This window comes from Littorina saxatilis, linkage group LG5 (assembly GCF_037325665.1).
Source record: "Littorina saxatilis isolate snail1 linkage group LG5, US_GU_Lsax_2.0, whole genome shotgun sequence".
NCBI lineage: Eukaryota > Metazoa > Mollusca > Gastropoda > Littorinimorpha > Littorinidae > Littorina > Littorina saxatilis.
In genome coordinates this window covers 36,324,313-36,343,414 of record NC_090249.1, presented here as the reverse complement: position 1 = coordinate 36,343,414, position 19,102 = coordinate 36,324,313, and the positions used below count along the sequence as shown (strand labels likewise).

Sequence of the window (19,102 nt, the reverse complement as noted above, 5' to 3'; positions counted from 1 at the left end):
TAGATCACTAGCGAACAGGTTGTCTCCTTACGTGGTTGCTCGACCTGTGCATTGGGGGACGCAATCATATCGGCAATGCCTATTGTCAGCTGTGATGTACGTTCAAACGAAAAGAGTGTTATATTGAGAGGACAGTGCAGACAGCACAGATCAGAGCTAATCCTCACTGGGATGTCAGTCGTTTGCATGATTTCACTTGCAAAGATCGCTTCTGTGTGCAGAGATACACCGTTCGCAAGTGATTGGCCTACAATGTCTTGTGTAGCTTGCCTCAGTGTTACTGACAAAGCAAGGAAGAACAAGGGAAAGCAACTCTTCCACAACAATTAAGAACTTGACAGATTTATTTCCGAATATCGTCTATTAGGCACCGCCAACACAATGATGTGCCAGAGTTTGGCTGACTTGCTTGACATTTTTACGGTCAGAATCATGAGAAATCAAGTAATATTGCATCACTTATGTGTCGAATGAGCTTTTTCATCATTTCCTATCTGTTTGTCGTTTATTCTGAATCTTTCTCGGTCATGAAAAAGCGAAGCTGTGAAAATGCATGATTAGCATGATTGGTCATGCGAGAATGTTTGAGCAAAAGTGTCAACTGTTTTTATTTATGCATAGCGTAAGGTGCCCTAGTTGACTGAGAAACATAAACAGATGGGAGGGGTCCATTAGGTTGTCATTGAAACAGGTTAATTGTGCCAAGAAACCCCTGTCTTTGGGCCTTCTCTTTTTTTTCTTCTTCTTCTTCTGCGTTCGTGGGCTGAAACTCCCACGTACACTCGGTTTTTTTGCACGAGTGGAATTTTACGTGTATGACCGTTTTTTACCCCGCCATGTAGGCAGCCATACGCCGTTTTCGGAGGAAGCATGCTGGGTATTTTCGTGTTTCTATAATCCACCGAACTCTGACATGGATTACAGGATCTTTTTCGTGCGCACTTGGTCTTGTGCTTGCATGTACACACGGGGGGTGTTCGGACACCGAAGAGAGTCTGCACACAAAGTTGACTCTGAGAAATAAATCTCTCGCCGAACGTGGGGACGAACTCACGCTGACAGCGGCCAACTGGATACAAATCCAGCGCGCTACCGACTGAGCTACATCCCCGCCCGGAACCCTCTTTTAAGACCTTCATAAAGTCCACAAGTTTTCCTCTCATTCTATTTTGTTATTATCTAATTGTTTCAAATGTTTGAAGATCACAAAAGAAACGAAAATTTGTTCCTGGCGTTAGTAAGATTGAAATATAACACTGACATTTTAGTCGAATTTTCGTTTAGATGAGACCTCTGACTTTCATTATGATGCAGCTGTACTCTGATGTAGTTTTAATGAGGTTTAAATTGGGTCGTTCTGAAATCAGTTTCACACGACATATCACTTGAATTTTCAGTCCTCCAAAGAGCATTTACTACCACCGAGAGCTACTGTGTTACTCCCTGGACAAACTTCGCGTTGACCTTCTGACCATCACATCATGTCATGGCATGACCAACTACCGAGAGCCCCGCTTTGACAAACATCTCTTCCCTGACAAGGAGAAACCTCGATGCAGGAAATTTCAAGGAAAAAGAGTAAGTACAAGATTGTCTATAATAAGAGGCCTCTCCTCCAGAAAGGCTTATAAGAGTTGGACATATTAAAAAGAAAAGGCCTTACCTCTAAGTAGGCTTTCGAAGGGTGGGAATCATATCACAAGAAAGTTAGATTAATTGAATGTTTAAGTGTACAATTTATATTTTTCAAAAACAATTTTTTAAGGGTCGGGTTTGGATGAATGTCATTGGCTCTGCAGACACTTTGAATGTCTTGGCACCTAACCAATTTTGAACAACAATTGTGTCAACATTTCTTTGGTTCAAAATGTTGAAAATGCTCAGATGATAACATGTCTGAATTATTCACTGAATCCTACAGAGGCAGTTCTGTAAAAGCAAATTTGTCTGAAGTCAAGTGTGTCTGTTTTGTGACACTGGCCAATTTGACTGAATCTGTACATCTGCATTTGTGAAAAGATTTTAATTTTTGTGAGAGTAACTGAATTTTTCAATAAAGTAATATTTTGGAGGGTCCTGAGTGTTTCATTACACCAGGTACAAGTGCAGACTCTCCTCGGTGTCCTAACACCCCCGTGTGCACGCATGCGCACGATAAAGAACCCAAGTTCACAGCGAAAGTCTCAGGGCTTGGAAAGAAAAAGAAAGCAGCCCGAATTTCCATGAGGGTAACGTCACAGGACTATATGAATCTTATCCTTATCCCTATCCTTATTCTTATGTTGGACAGTTTTCTAAAATGTACATATTTTCACTGCAGGTATTCTTACTGAGCAGTCGAGTGCACCCAGGAGAGACTCCAGCCAGCTTTGTCTATAACGGCTTCCTCGACTTCATCCTGCGGGAAAACGACCCTCGAGCCGCACAGCTTCGCCAGCAGTTTGTCTTCAAGCTGATTCCCATGCTCAACCCCGACGGCGTCATGCGCGGACACTATCGCACAGACCAGCGGGGCATGAATCTCAATCGTATGTACCTCGATCCCTCCCCCCTCCTCCACCCACCCATCTACGCGTCCAAGAGCCTTTTGGTGTATCATCATGTTGAGAACCGTGTGCCCAGAGATAACGGCGAGCTTCAAGACATTCGAGTCAACTTTCCGCAAGCACAAGGGGAAGACCAGCCCAAACTAACCGACCGACAATCCAAGGACAGACTTATGGGAAGAGGGAACGGTTCCAGTGAAGGGGACAGTACAGTGAGCCTTAGCTTCAGCCACTCTCACGAATTGGATGGTAATGAAACGCCCGTGGGCTCATCCACACAGACTCACTTCTTCCCTGCACCAGAGGAATCGAACGCTGCGGTGATGTCAGTGACGGTGAAACACACTGAAGTGAAAAGCCGCAGCCCTTGGCTGGGCACAGGGAATAGCAGTCAGCTGACCAGATCGGAGCTGGTCACAGAAACAATGAAGATAGAACCTCTCAACCTTGCTGACCTTGACGTCAGCGATGGCTCCACGAGTGACCAGAGCGGGGGGGAGACGTACAAGGCGAACAAACTTCACCCCACTTCTTCTAGCAGTAGTCTCTTCAGCTTGCTTGACCAGAAAAACGAAGCCATGGAAGGTGTAGATGTTCGGCCGGTTGACAGCGAACTGCGACTCCGGCTGTCAGAACTTAATATGTCTGAAGACCTCAACCCGAATAGTGCCATGACGGACTTTTGTTTAGACTCAGAGAGGGAAGTGTCAGACAGACTTGGAAACGAAGGGTCGGAGGACGAGGAAGAACCAGGCACAATGGAGGGTTTGTCGGGAACCTGTGCCCCCCATTTAGCTGACCCCAAGCTCAAAGAGATTCTGCCCCATGAGAGCGGCATTGCATTTTATGTTGACCTGCACGGCCATGCTTCCAAGCGGGGCTGTTTCATTTACGGGAACTTCTTTGACAACGAAGATGTGCAGGTAGTTAAGAGGTGGTTGTGGTTTAGTATGTGTGTGTGTGTGTGTGTGTGTGTGTGCATCCATGCCTGCGAGGGTGCTTGTGTGTGTGTGTGGGTACGAGTGTGCATGCATTGTTTTACTGCTTGTGTTTAAGTGTATGCATGCCCCTGTGTGTGTACTTGATGGAGTATGTATAGCAGCATCTCCAGCTGTGTTGGTGTGTATGTCTTTCTGTCTGTTTGTCCGTCTGCCATATTCATCAGATCTGCATGTCTGCTTGCAGGCATACGTGCAAGCCTTAATTCTTCTTCTTGTTTGCTATATTTGCAAGTTAAAGCAAAAGCTAACATACCATGCTCACTCTTCACCCACTCTTTACATTTCTCTCTACAGGTGGAAAACATGCTGTATGCTAAGTTGATAGCAGTGAACACGGCCCACTTTGACTTCTCAGGCTGCAACTTCTCTGAACGCAACATGTACCTCAAGGACAAACGTGACGGGTTGTCCAAGGAAGGCAGTGGCAGGGTGGGCATCTTCAAAGCCATCGGCATTATACACAGGTATGTAGGTAGTTGCGTTTGAAATGAGAAAGAAAACTGAGTGGGTGGTATATGTAACCAGACAGGTGGGAAGTTAAACGGAAAATGCGCTCTCAAGCAAGCAATGTAAAGCAGGGATGGGGGCCACTCTCACTTTGATAGCTGGTTGACCGTTTTGTTGACCTACTGTTTTGCAGTTGACAAATATGAACTTTTCTGCCGATTTCACAGTAGGGAATATTTTGTTCATTATTCTGCCACAAGAGTATCATTATAGTCAGCCTAAACAAAATGTTATTCAAAATACAAGACATAAAACAATTAACAGTATGCAGCAAGGACACAAACTCAAGCAAAAAGCTTATATTACTTGACGATAGTTTGATTTTGTAGTCAGGATTATTTGTCATATGAACTGATGGTGTGATGATGATACATTGCAGCTACACACTGGAGTGTAACTACAACATGGGCCGTATCGTTAACCCGGTGCCTCCAGCTTACGGTGACGACGGTAGGGCCACACCACCTCCTCTGGCTGGCTTCCCTCCAAAGTACACACAGGCACATTTTGAGGATGTAAGTAGGGTTTATTGAGGGCATACTGGGTATTATATAGAATATTGTATTGCCAAAGTTAGGGAATTCGTTTTGACAATTGCGGTTTTCACTCCATTCACTCCAGCCAAGCACACGCAACATACGCAGCTATGAAAAGCTATTATTCTGAGCTATCAAGTAAGGCTGTAAGCGCAAGAGTGAAAGTGTTATGAGACCTTGTTGAGTGTGTCCATCATGGAAGGGCTTGACAGTCAGACAGAATCACCACCTAGTTGGTTATATAAGATGGAAGGTGTCAGATGAATTCTGAAGACCCTTTGGTCAATGTACCATTACTAGGAATTTTGGAAATCCATTGTCCTTATTTTGATGTCCCAAAACGAGCAGGGTGCACTGCACAGAGGATGGACAGTGCATCAGTAACAATGATATTTTGCAAAGTTCTTGCAGACAGCAAGAGTATGGTCAAACCTATCCAAGTCTTCTTCCCTTCAAAACTTTGCTGTCTCAGATCTTCCTTTTCCTCCCCTACTTAAAAACCCTTTTCTTTAAAGACAATCTTCTTAGATTTATCGAGGTCTTAAACCCCCCGCGGGTTAGGGGGAAGAATTTACCCGATGCTCCCCAGAGGCGACTAACGGATTCTGTTTCTCTTTTTGACTCACATGCGAATCAAAAGTGAGTCTATGTACTCACCCGAGTCGTCCGTCCGTCCGTCCGTCCGTCCGTCCAGACGTCCAGACGTCCGGACGTCCGGAAAACTTTAACGTTGGATATTTCTTGGACACTATTCAGTCTATCAGTACCAAATTTGGCAAGATGGTGTATGATGACAAGGCCCCAAAAAACATACATAGCATCTTGACCTTGCTTCAAGGTCAAGGTCGCAGGGGCCATAAATGTTGCCTAAAAAACAGCTATTTTTCACATTTTCCCCATTTTCTCTGAAGTTTTTGAGATTCAATACCTCACCTATATATGATATATAGGGCAAAGTAAGCCCCATCTTTTGATACCAGTTTGGTTTACCTTGCTTCAAGGTCAAGGTCACAGGAGCTCTTCAAAGTTGGATTGTATACATATTTTGAAGTGACCTTGACCCTGAACTATGGAAGATAACTGTTTCAAACTTAAAAATTATGTGGGGCACATGTTATGCTTTCATCATGAGACACATTTGGTCACATATGATCAAGGTCAAGGTCACTTTGACCCTTATGAAATGTGACCAAAATAAGGTAGTGAACCACTAAAAGTGACCATATCTCATGGTAGAAAGAGCCAATAAGCACCATTGTACTTCCTATGTCTTGAATTAACAGCTTTGTGTTGCATGACCTTGGATGACCTTGACCTTGGGTCACATGTATTTTGGTAGGAAAAATGTGTAAAGCAGTTCTTAGTGTATGATGTCATTGCTAGGTTTAGTTATTTGACCTTGACCCTGAAGGTCAAGGTCATGTCAAGGTCAAGCATGTGAGTCGTATGGGCTTTGCCCTTCTTGTTACCCTTGTTAAGTGTTTCTTGTATAGAATATAGTCAATTTTTGTAAAGGTTTTAGTCAAGCAGTATGTAAGAAATGTTAAGTCCTTTGTACTGGAAACTTGCATTCTCCCAGTAAGATAATACATTGTACTATGTTGCAAGCCCCTGGAGCAAATTTTTTATTAGTGCTTTTGTGAACAAGAAACAATTGACAAGTGGCTCTATCCCCTCTCCCCCCTTTCCCCGTCGCGATATAACCTTCGTGGTTGAAAACGACGTTAAACACCAAATAAAGAAAGTGAAGGTCTTGAAAGAGAGGAACCACTGCACTCGGTGCATTGTAACTGCATGATTTAGCCAAGTATACATACAGGATTTCATACAGTTACAATGTGGGTTTGTATGTGTGTGTAGATGGATAAAGAGATGAGACACTGCCTGAGAACCTGAAACATATTCAATCTGTTTGCTTAAACATTAAACAACAAAAGTGGTGGGACTCTGCCTCTGACCCCAAAACATCTCTTTTCTATCAGGTGGGGCGTTCGGTTGCCATGTCTGCTCTGGACATGACGGAGAGCAACCCCTGGTCTCGCCTGACAATGTCGGAGCACTGTAGTCTGTACGGTGTCAGGGACTGGCTCAGACGCTACCTACGCAGTCTCCGGGGCGGCCCTCGACTCCCCCGCAACCCTTCGTTACGCAGCATGAACAAAAATGGGTAAGAAGGTGTACATTGATAAAAAAAAAAACTAAAAACATTGAATTACTTGGATTGGGATGTTATCTTCTTTGCACCTGTCCATAATATAATAAAGCCTTTGGCTTAGCTCTGGCTGAAGGTGAAAGAAGAAAAATCGTAGAACTTGCAGAATAATTTTGTTTAAATAAACAGCATATGTTTCAACTGTTTGGAACTGCATGATGATATCAGTGAATTTGTGCAAAACAGATGACAATAGAGTCACACCTAGGAGCCAAAAAAACTTCAAAGCAAATCCAGAGGTTGAAGGAAATTTCTTTTAACAGACCTGTTGTGCACACTGTGCTTTGGGTTCAGAATAACAATGCCTTCATATTTTCTTCTTCATTTAGAACTGCCATTTTCACCCAGTTAAAAGTAAACAAGAAAGGAAGGCGTTACTTCACATCATCTCACGTTACTTGATGACTTGCTTGCAGTAACAACGGACAACCAGGTCGTAAGGACTCCCAGTCCGGCAATGGACCAGCAGGCCGGAAAGATTCTCAAAGCAACAACGGACCGCCAGGTCGCAGAGATTCTCAGAGCAACTCCGGACCACCAGGCCGCAGAGATTCTCAGAGCTCCGGACCGCCGGGTCGCAGGGATTCACAAGGTAGTTACGGTCAACCAGGTCGCAGAGACAATGGCCGAATGGGTGCTGCGGACAACAACGTACGTGCCACAATGAATCGGCAAAACTCACAGAACTCTGGCCCTAGGAAGAAAGAGCTGGGACCAGTTAGGGAAGGTAATGATGGAGAAAAATAGTTGAAGATAAAATTATCTTATTGTATGAAAGAACTAGACTGAGCAGGATGAACATGTGGGTTGTCATGGGCCCATGGCTTCACATCAAGCATCTGACAGTTCAGGATATCTTTAGAACAGACTTGACTGAAACAAGGGGTCATCGAGATCACTGACAATGCCTGATTGAAATATTTGTGTATCTGTTCTCCTGACGTAATACTTTACATTTTAGTGAGTTGTCATTGGAAGATGCTTTTAGTAAAATCAGAGTGCAGTAATTCTGAGAAGATAACATGGCAGTAAGGACATGACAACCATAATTCCCCATCCCAGCCTTCTGTTTGAATTTTTTTTTATGAAGAACTTCTTGAGTTCACTGGATTTACCAATTAAATTACTTGACTTCTGACTTGACCTGATCTTTGACCTTGATGTGACATGACATTGGTCTGACCTTGCCTGTCTTTCACCTTGACCTTGATCTAATTTATAGCAGGAATGCGAGGCAACAACAGCATGTCCAACCTGCGCAACCAGCACCGGGCCAACAACGCTAACACACTCAACACCAGCAGCTCAGCACCGAAGCTCAGCAACGCAGCACTTGACACGCGTACCATGCGTCATCTGTCGGCAGACAGCAACCTTCGCCTCAGAGAGGAGGACAAAGTACAGCAGCTGAAGAATGTTAATCTTGTGAGAAGAGTTTTTGTGTGTGCTTGGTGATAGTTGTGTACATGTGTGTGTGTGTGTGTGTGTGTGTCTAACATGTTCTAAACTTGATTACACAACAATGATGTGCTTTATTAGAAGTACAAAGCACACAGTGTCAAACTCAGTCGTGTGATTATTTTTGGCAAGAGTTTTTAAAATGAGGAAGATTTTTTTATTTGTAAATATTAGTTGAGTTGTCTGTACGCTTTTAGTGGTGGTCGATATAGTTCATTTGCATAACATTACACCTTTTGGTAATTCAGTAATGCAAGCAGCTCGTTTAGAGTAAACATTCTCAAAAGTACACATATCGGTGGCTCCTTAATCTCAGCCAAGGTTGACAGATCACTGCCACCTGTTGAACTCCCCTGCATCCATAACACATGCATTTAATTGTTGATGTTTCAGAAGGCGATCGCCAAGCGAGGAGGCCCCCCTAGTCGCATCCCCCTGCCCACCAACCCCTCCCAACTGACCTTGACAGGAGCCCCCTCGTCTGCTAACGACTCAGGGCCGCCAAGCAAATACATGAAGGGCAACCTGCGCAACACGCGCTCTGGGCCTGCTGGCTTTAACGCTGTGACGTGAGATACTGCTTTTGTTACATTGAAGATACCACTTGGATTCTGTGACGTTGAGAATACCACAGTATATTTTTGCCAAATTTAAATTTGCAGTTTTGTCGGACTATAAGATCAACAAGTTACAATAGTTTTGAAAGCTATTTTATATGAGAATATTTGAATGTTGTTCATAAGAGATACACTCTTCAAAAAAAGTTAAGGATCGGTTGAAAAAACGGATCTAATTATAAAAAAATTGCCAAAAAATTAAACATCGACATAATAATTAAAAGATTAATGTGTTTGAATTAACAAATGAACAATGAGTCTTGACCTAGAATTTTGTTTGGCAGGCAGAGTTATTTCCCTTTGTGGGACTTCTCAAAAGCTTCTGCATTTTGGAAGAAAAAGGGTGTTTTTTAAAGCCCCATGAAATTTGCGGAACGCATGCCAGGGCAAAAGGTTGTGATGCACGTGCTACAACAGGGTCCTGGCTATGAACATCGCTCACCAGCTTGTGTTTAAAGGTTGACACGCTGACACAATTATGCACAGTAGCAACATGCCCCCACGAAGAAAATTGAGCGATTTGGATAGAGGAAGGGCAATAGGATGGCTACAAGACAGTGTTGCTGCCAGCAGGCAAGTATGGAACGCCAGATACGCCATGTCCCCGCGGAATTCCGCGCGGACTTTCGAGTTATTCTCGTCGTTGATTGGTCAGAAATTCCGCCCGGACTTTTAATGTCCTCGCGCAATTCCTTGAGGAATTCCGCCTGGACTTTCGAGCTATTCTCTACTCACTAAAAACATGGAATGGGAATTTACCGGACTCTCATATGTAATTGCTTTGAAATCAAGGGCGATCACTCAATTTCTTCAAAACGCAGGATTACAAATAGCAATTGATGTTGCGCTGTTAATGGTGCAAGATGTGAATGCGATCATTGCCAAGACCCATGTATCATAGGTGCTTGAAGAAGACATTTTCTTACAGGCAGAATGTGAAATTAAACAGAAAAATACAGATTTTAGACAGATCTGTACGCAATTTTGCTCGCTATATTGGCATCTACTTCTTTAGATACATACTAAAATCAGCAACTGTCCTGCTTCCTTTGCAGACATGAATTGTGTTGTTGTTGTTGTTGTTGTTGTTGTTGTTGTTGTTGTTGTTGTTGTTGTTGTTGTTGTTGTTGTTGTTGTTGTTGTTGTTGTTGTTGTTGTTGTCAGAGATGTATTTTCTGGTTTATTTTTGGCTGGTATAGCATTTTATTCAAGTAAGGGTATGTTTATTTGTCATTCGACATACACGCCTTGTCAGACCTTTTTACATTTACTCAAGTTTTGACTAAATGTTTTAACATAGAGGGGGAATCAAGACGAGGGTCGTGGTGTATGTGTGTGTGTGTGTGTCTGTGCGTGTGTGTGTGTGTGTAGAGCGATTCAGACCAAACTACTGGACCGATCTTTATGAAATTTGACATGAGAGTTCCTGGGAATGATATCCCCGGACGTTTTTTGTTTTTTTTTGATAAATACTTTTGATGACGTCATATCCGGCTTTTTGTAAAAGTTGAGGCGGCACTGTCACACCCTCATTTTTCAATCAAATTTATTGAAATTTTTGTAAAGCAATCTTCGACGAAGGCTGGACTTTGGTATTGCATTTCAGCTTGGTGGCTTAAAAATTAATTTATGACTTTGGTCATTCAAAATCTGAAAATTGTAATACATTTTTTTTATATATAAAATGATCCAAATTTACGTTCATCTTATTCTACATCATTTCCTGATTCCAAAAACATATAAATATGTTATATTTGGAGTAAAAACAAGCTCTGAAAATTAAAAATATAAAAATTATGATCAAAATTAAATTTCCGAAATCGATTTAAAAACAATTTCATCTTATTCCTTGTCGGTTCCTGATTCCAAAAACATATAGATATGATATGTTTGGATTAAAAACACGCTCAGAAAGTTAAAACGAAGAGAGGTACAGAAAAGCGTGCTATGCGGCACAGCGAAACCACTACCGCGCTAAACAGGCTCGTCAGTTTCACTCCGTTATGCACAAGCGGCGGACTACGGTCATTGTGAAAAAATGCAGTGCGTTCAGTTTCATTCTGTGAGTTCCACAGCTTGACTAAATGTAGTAATTTCGCCTTACGCGACTTGTTTTACTTAAAAGAGCGTAAAGGAAGGACTGTTGTTATGTGTGTGCAGCATCCTTTCAAAGTAGAACTGTAAAAAGAGGCGTAAAACGACACAAATGACTCATTTCATGCGCCATCCGTTACTCATCAGACTGCTAGATTTTTCGTTAAGACCAAGGTCACAAAGAACTACACTGTTCCGAGAATATTTGCTCGGGACGGTCAGATAATACTGTTTCAAATTATATTTCTTTCTTTTTCCAAATCGGGGAGAGAGTGAGGTGGGGGATGAGGCAGGGTTTCAGATGTGCGTGTGTGTGTGTGTGTGTGTGTGTGTGCGATTATGATACACGCTCACAGAAAAAAAGGATAGTGGACAAATCAAACCGATGCACAAACGGTCAGAATCTCTGTGTTCAGTCAGCCAAAACCCTTTTTTGAATGAAGGGAAACAACTCATGAGCACTTATTTGAAGTGTGTACTGTTTGCAAGAACCGCTTCCACGAAATAGGTGTATTTACACTCACACACGCGCGCGCGCGGTTAATGTTGGTTTCTTTGATCCGACTCTCTTCCAATCCCACTGTTCTGATGTCTCTATCTAAAAGTCCGTGCAAAACGAGTGCCCTCGATCCGATTCTATTCTGTTCCAAGTTTTTTAAATTTCTCGATCTAAAACTCCGGGCAGAAAGTGCCGAACTCATACGAACGTTCCCGATAAAAGTCCGGGCGGAATTACGCGAGGACATTTGAACCAATCAAAGACAAGTATAGCTCGAACGTCCTCGCGGAATTCCTCGAGGAATTGCGCGAGGACATAAAAAGTCCGGGCGGAATTTCTGACCAATCAACGACGAGAATAGCTCGAAAGTCCGCGAGGAATTCCGCGGGGACATGGCGTATCTGGCGTTCTATAGGCAAGTGGCCCAGAGGCTTGCAGTGGCTCCCTCTGTCATCATCAGACTAAAACAGAGATTCCAAGCAACTGGAAGAGTGCAGGAGCGACAACGTTCTGGTCGGCCCAGAGTCACCACACAAAGAGAGGATCGCTTCATTCCGAGGCAGGCCATGCAACAAAGAATGGCTATGGCAAACAACATTAGGCAACGCCTACAAGCTACCACCAACACTGTTGTTAGTGGTCAGAAGATCCAAAACCGCTTACACAACTTTGGCTTGCGTGCAAGGTGTCCAGTCCGAGGAACAACCCTGACTGCTAATCACCGAGCAGCTCGCCGAGCCTGGTGCACTCAACAGGTGAGGTGGCAACATCAGCAGTGGGCTCAGGTGTTGTTTACAGATGAGTCCCGCTTTTGCTTGGAACCTGCTGATGGTCGCATCCGAGTGTGGAGGCGTCGCGGAGAGCGCTTCGTAGAAGGCGCTGTCCTGGAACGACAGCGTTTTGGCGGAGGCTCTGTGATGGTCTGGGGAGGGATCAGCACACGTCTAAGGACACCTCTGTACCATGTAGTGGGCAACTTGACCATTGTCCGCTACCAAAATGAGATCCTGCAACCTCTGGTCGTTCCAGCCCTCCAAGCGATCGGCCCTCGTGCGATTCTTCGGGATGACAACGCACCTCCCCATCGCTCTGCAGCTGTAAACACCTTCATCCAGCAGGCCAGGGTCAACAGGATGCTGTGGCCAGCCAACAGCCGGACCTGAACCTCATAGAGCACATGTGGGACGAGCTTTGTCGTCGGGTACAGCAACATCACCCTCCTCCTGCCGATCTGGGTCAACTGCTGCAATGGCTCCAGCAGGAGTGGAATGGAGTTCCCAGAGCATTCATATGCAACCTGATCCACTCCATGCGCCAACGATGTGTTGAATGCCTGGCACACAACGGAGGGCACACGCGTTATTGACACCGATTCACATTGTTGTGAATTCCATTTTCGAGGGTTGTCACGTTTGACACACTCTAGCTAAATTGTCGCTGCCGCGTTCGATCTTTGCTTTGTTTGTCATTACTCCTTGATTGTTCAATTATATAATTTTTAAAAAATGAAAGAATTCGGTCTTGTCTGTTTTGTGTGGTGTGCTTGTAAAAAAGGGGTCCTCAACTTTTTTTGAAGAGTGTACTTTGTAAAGGCCAAATAGATTTAACAGCTGGTACACATGTGTTTATAGTCAGGATAGATAAGGTATGGTAAATTAGCAAGGTCTGTGAGGGATTTTTGCAAGGTCCGTGAAGAACAAGCCTGAGATAACAAACTTTTTGGAGAAAGATATTGCTAACAATTGACTTAAATCAGAAGCTTAACTGGAAAACCTATTTATGCAAGATGATTACTGCTTACCCTTTCTTCTCACCTCTGAAGGAGAGACAAGTCCAAAATGGCCTTCCTGGATGCCAATGGAGGGATGACTACAGGGCTCAGCAAAACCATGCCTGCCTCCACCCTTCATGCGCTGCTGCAGCCACAACACCCCTCCCCCACCCCCTCCTCCATCCGCTCCACATCCACCCCCACCCTGCAGTTGACAGGGGCTAGTCACGACGGGCAAGGGGGAGGGGTGCTGTCGATACCACCGGGTCATTTTCCACTGGGAGGATCATCTGGGGCCTCAACGCTGTCCTTTGGGTTGATGGACATGGATTCCCAGTCCGCTGATATTACCAGGTATTTGTCTGTAGCATGACTGGTATTGACAAAATGTGAATCGGAACTGTGTGTAGTCTCTAGATGCCTATGTCTGAGCGCACATCTTAGGTTGATTTCAGTGTTTGTATGAGTGTCATTTTATGTATGGGTGGTTTTTGTCTACTTAGAGCTGAAAGTTATCTAGCTGTTCAAATGTTTTCATATTTGTATGTCCATGTGTGTGTGTGTGTGTGTGTGTGTGTTTTCTTACATTTTGATAACTGGTGAAATTTTTGTCACACCTTTGTTCCCTTCATATGATTATGATGCATTCTAATCCATGCATTTTCTAGTCCTTTCTCTCTTTCAGTGACAGTAACAGCAGCAAACGACGGAGACGCTACACAAACGTCAAACGGAAGGGCGTGGCCCCCAGTCCCAAGCCAGGAGGCAGCAAAGGACAAGGTCAGAGCAAGGTCACGGGGGGAGGAGTGTACAACAGCAACGCTGAGCTGCGTAGCAAATCGCGCTGGCGAAAACCACGTCGTTCGCAGCATAGGAACACCGATGAGGGTGCAGCTTTGACAGAAGGGGAGGGCCCCATGGAAGACGGAGGGGTGGGGCAAGGTAGGGTCCCTGTGCACCACCGCCAGAAGTGTAAAGCCTGTAAAGGCGAAGGCAGAAGAACGTACAGTCCTTACACAGCCACCTCTAGCAGGGCTCCTGCTGCATTGCCTGAGACACCAAGGTTTATAAGCATGATGCGTTGGCATGGTTTTCTTTCCGGTTTGTTCACGTTTCTGGCTCTTTCATGTTTCCATTTCCTTTAGATCTCTCAAGTTTTCCAGTTCTTTCAGGTTTCAAGTATGTTCTTTCAGGTTTTCAGGTCTTTCAGTTCTTTTGGGTTTCAAGTTCTTTCATGGTTCTAAATCTTTGAGGTGTTCAATTACTTCAAGGTATGTTCATTCACTTCAACATTGAAGTTCTTTCATGTTTCCAGATCTTTTAGGTTTCCACGTCTTTCAGGTTTCCGGTTCTTTCTAGTTGCATTCTTGTATAGTCATGTGTAATTTTTTTTATTATTCAATGCAGTTCTTACTTATTTTCAGTTCTTTCATGTTTCTAATTCTTTCATGTTAATCTGTTCTTTTGTTTACACAGCTGGCTCTGCTCATGTGTCATGAAGTTTCTGCATCATTTCTTTCAGTTTATTCATACATTCACTTTCTTTTTTTGAACATGGAAAACTTGTTCATGATCCCAATTGTGGCTTCTGTGGACCCCATACGGGCGCTACCCTGCCAGTGACCTGGAGACCCCTTGGACTCCTGGCTTTTTTCATGCTCCTCGTTTTCTATTTTCCCAGCTTTGATCCCTGTGACTTTTCTTGGCTAATTTGTTATTTCTTCTTTTTCGTTAATTTGGAGATGAACAAATTTACTGCCACACATCATGCTGACTGACAAACACTTACAATGAACAAGAAAAGTGGATGCGCATCTATGTACAGTATGTCTGTACATGCAGGAGTCTTGCCAGAGGTGCTTGTGTGTTTGGCTGTACATGTATTAGAACGACCAAGTTGCAAAACTAACAAAATACATTAAGATTAAAAATATATAACTTCATAATCAGCACCCTTGAAAGTATCCAGAGTGCACCATATTACAAAAAACAAAAAATCAGTTTCCATCAGTTAGTATTTACTTACACAGAGAAGAGTTTGTCATCTGTGATAATTATAATACTGACACTAAATCAGGTTCCAGGCTCTTTTTGCTTTGCTTCAAATCATGCAGCAAACAACACAAGGACATTGCACATTCTCTTCTTTCAGTTCTTTATTTATTTAGCTTGATATGCTCAACTTCGTATGATAACAAGACCAGGGTAAAATGCCAGTCTTGATGTACGATAAATAAAATTTTTCTTCAAAGGCTTTGTTTTAAGTAACAAAGTGGAGTATGGTAAAGTAAAGTGAAGTCTTTGTCAATGCAAATTAAGTTCACAAAATAATGGTTTGACCAAACAATCATATGGAATGATAGAGAATTCAGTTTTCACTGTGTGTGTTTGCTGTTGATTTGGTTCTTGTAGTTTTTACTAAAAGGCTTTTAGAGTATGACAGTAGTTGTACTGTGTGCTTTTTATGTGCATATAATGTTTTAATCTATCTTTTTTTCAAAATAAGGGGATGGGTAGGGCGGGTGGGCATCTGTTTACCGTTTAGTTGTCTTTTCTCAGATAAACAAAAAGTTCAGCAATATGTATCATACTTTAATACATGTAATCTTACGTGATAGCTACAATACCTTCTGAAGTCACAAGACAATTCTATGCTAGCAATATGAATCATACCTTCATGAAACAAGTTGCTTTTTTCTTTCTCGACATCAAGATGGAACAGAATCATATGCAGTGTTTTATCTGAGAGATAACAAACAGAACATGAAAAACTTATAAGTAAAAGTATATTTCTTTTTATATCTTTAAAGCGAACTCTTATATGTGCCACTGTTTCAGCATATGTTATGGGTAGTTTATAGTTCTTTGCATCTGCTAGTGACCAGGAAATGCACAGAAATATTTGCGATTCATCATTAAATTACATATCTTACCCAACTCACATATAGCAATTAACCCTAGTTCAGTGCTGGTAACGCTGTACGCGTCCCCTTGGTAACAAGGAAGGCGCCTCTAAAAAAAGAGTGACATGAGACCCGTAAGGGTGTCTAAGCCAGCCCGGAAACGAGACTGCCTTCCGTATGCGCGCGCATACACCGCCATATGCAATTCTTTCCAAAGCTCAGCGCCAGTGAGACTGGTCGCATTTGATGTACGCTCCGGCTGTTTCAGCCGTTTTGACTTAGTCTTTTGACTTTGTTGTTCCTCTTGGTATCTTCTTGCATCTGGACTTCTCTACTGCTGTTGAGGTGAGGTCGTTCTTGTTTATTCTTGATTTTGGCAGCGTTGTTGGCCGCTTTTTGGACTTGCAAAATTTTTTCAAAAATTTTTCGTGAGTCTTTGTTGTGTCATGGCCTACAATGCCAAGAAGTGGTGTACGCCTAAAAGGTAGCTGCTGCGCCCACTTCTTCTAAAGAATCTTCTAGGAAGACTAAACAATCCGTTTCTGGTGAAGATACTCTTGCAAAAAATCTTTTGATGTGTTTGTTGATTTGCCCGCTAAGCCGGTAGACAAGACAGCGGCCATTTTGTCGGCTAAGCCGGTTGACAAGACCGCTCACGTGAATAAACCTGCTAAGGGGGATTCTCCCCCTGTGGTGCTTGGATCGACCAGGAGTGTCTTTCTGGGTGTCACCTTCCTGATTGCGATTGCGAGCATGAAGGAGAGGTTAACGAGGGGGCGTCCACGGTGGTGGACGACTCCCAGCTTACTTGCCGTTCAAGTTGTCCAGCGCAGTGACGTGGGCAGCGGAAAACGGCATTTAGGCACTGTGTGCGAAACTAGGTGGTGCTTGGATCGACCAGGAGTGTCTTTCTGGGTGTCACCTTCCTGATTGCGATTGCGAGCATGAAGGAGAGGTTAACGAGGGGGCGTCCACGGTGGTGGACGACTCCCAGCTTACTTGCCGTTCAAGTTGTCCAGCGCAGTGACGTGGGCAGCGGAAAACGGCATTTAGGTATTGTGGAAGTTGGTGATTCTGGGATCGACCGCGAACGGCTTGGCCGGGAGCGTCTTTCCGGGGGTCACCTTCCTGATTGCCATTGCGAGCATGAAGGAAAGGATAACGAGTGCGTCCACGGGGATGGACGACACCCAGCTTAACTTGCCGTTCAAGTTGTCCAGCGCAGTGACGTGGGCGGCGGAAAACGGCATTTAAGTTTTGACCGGAAGGGGTGGTTGAGAACAAAGGGGTAACTTACTCTACCTCTATCTGGTTCCGACTTCTGGAAGTTCGGAGGAACAGGATGTTCTCTTCAGCTTCCTGGATTTGTTGTCCATTGCCCTGGAGTTGGCAATTGGCCGCGTGTAGCCGGGTTCTCCGGTGAAAGTGGTGTACGTTCGCAGGAGGAATGTGGCACGCATTTTCGTGGCTGGGCAACGTAAGCTTCCGCCCTGGGGGCAGGAGGTTGTTGGTCTGAGTGATTCTTGGATTGACCATGCAAGTCTCTCTGGGGGTCACCTTCCTAACTTTGTAACCAAGTAGGAAGGAGAGGATTGTGAGGGTGTGTCCACGGTGGTGGATGACACCCAGCTTAACTTGCCGTTTAAGTTGTCCAGCGCAGTGGCCTGGTCAGTGGAAAACGGCATTTAGGTTTTGACAGGAACGGGGGGCAGGTAGCGAACGGAGGGCTGGTTCTTTGTTGGACAGTTAAGTCAAACAGGGAGTCAGCTTCCGGATTGCACGGTTGTGCTTGACGGCTGTTCAGATGAAGGTGCTTACGCATTACTGAAGAGCCCTGATTTTAGGTTCCGTTTCATGTTAGCAAGTGCAGTGGTGCTCGCAGCTGAAATGGTTTGAGGACTACGGGATCGTCCGGTGTGTTTTTATGCTACCTGTGGGTTCTGATGTTTACTAATCCACGGCCGGTTTCGCTTCCGCTTTTGTGGCTGTGGCTTCCGGTACAGGATGGGATAGCCTTCTACCGTTAACACTGGGGTGTTGGTAGTCGGCACGGCTGTCGGTTCCGTCGCTGCGGTTCCTTTGCTGTTATTCAGGCTGTGTTCACTTCCTTTTCCAGTTTTCCCGCTGGAAGGAGACAGGTGGATGGAGTTTTGGTCATGGAGTTCCGGTGTTGAATTTTTTCAAAACTTTTCCGATTTTTGGCAAGTATTGCCTTATCGGGATTGGTGACTGGTTCTCATCATTTCGATGATTGTTATGATGCTTTTGAACGAGGGGAGGCTTATACTTCAGCTGTGTCGCTGTTCGCGGCATTTTGAAGTTGATTTGAGCCTTCTGAGGAGAATCTTTGAGTGTTAAGTTCTTAGATCCTCTGGCGGGGTCTTTTTGTACTTGTGGAGTTTTCACAAGCGAGTCTTCTTTGTCACCACTACCTGTGTAGACAACGTTCGACTTTATACCTGCGGCGGCGTTGCTTTAGCTTGTGTCTTACGCTTAAGAGCGTGTCACTCGCGGAGCGCTTTCTGTAGGCTTCGGTTAACTCCAAACTTAAGAACTTAGGTTCTCTGTTTTTGTTCTACGGAACCGCCCTCGGGTTTGGCTAAAATCCATCTGGATTTGGATAGCTAGGAGAAAGTGTCTGTAAGATCAAGATCTCCTAGCTCGGGGAGATTGTGGCTTCGGGTTTTTATGATGGGCTCGTTTGAACAAAACGCGCTTTTACTCTCGCCTGGGTGGTTACGTTCTAACTGGATATCTTTGTGGTCTGACAGGACGCAGATACAAAGGAGTTAACTTTGCCGGTTTTTTACCTGAGGGTAAGCCTCTGCCTTTAAAGTTTTGTTCTTTTGGCTAGGCTTTAATCTCTTTCTTGTTTGAAAGGTCTCTTTTTGAGACCCCTTCTATGCACGCGGGCTTTTATCTATCAAAGAGACGCTCACGGTAAAAGGGAAGCGCAGG

General features: G+C 44.1%; 1 protein-coding gene across 12 annotated transcripts in view; it reads left to right on the top strand.

Moving 5' to 3' along the window:
* Positions 1 to 19,102, top strand: part of LOC138967005 (cytosolic carboxypeptidase-like protein 5) — a 46,801-nt gene that overhangs the window by 6,336 nt on the left and 21,363 nt on the right. For 7 of the 12 annotated variants that reach the window (XM_070339435.1, XM_070339440.1, XM_070339442.1 and 4 more), the window contains 10 exons: positions 1,398 to 1,578; positions 2,321 to 3,469; positions 3,842 to 4,011; positions 4,434 to 4,569; positions 6,573 to 6,757; positions 7,219 to 7,529; positions 8,025 to 8,227; positions 8,654 to 8,829; positions 13,293 to 13,595; positions 13,927 to 14,183. In XM_070339435.1, coding sequence (XP_070195536.1) covers positions 1,398 to 1,578; positions 2,321 to 3,469; positions 3,842 to 4,011; positions 4,434 to 4,569; positions 6,573 to 6,757; positions 7,219 to 7,529; positions 8,025 to 8,227; positions 8,654 to 8,829; positions 13,293 to 13,595; positions 13,927 to 14,183 — 3,071 coding nt within the window. The remainder of the gene's footprint in view (positions 1 to 1,397; positions 1,579 to 2,320; positions 3,470 to 3,841; positions 4,012 to 4,433; positions 4,570 to 6,572; positions 6,758 to 7,218; positions 7,530 to 8,024; positions 8,228 to 8,653; positions 8,830 to 13,292; positions 13,596 to 13,926; positions 14,184 to 19,102) is intronic. The other 5 variants (XM_070339446.1, XM_070339441.1, XM_070339445.1 and 2 more) reach the window with 1 other exon arrangement.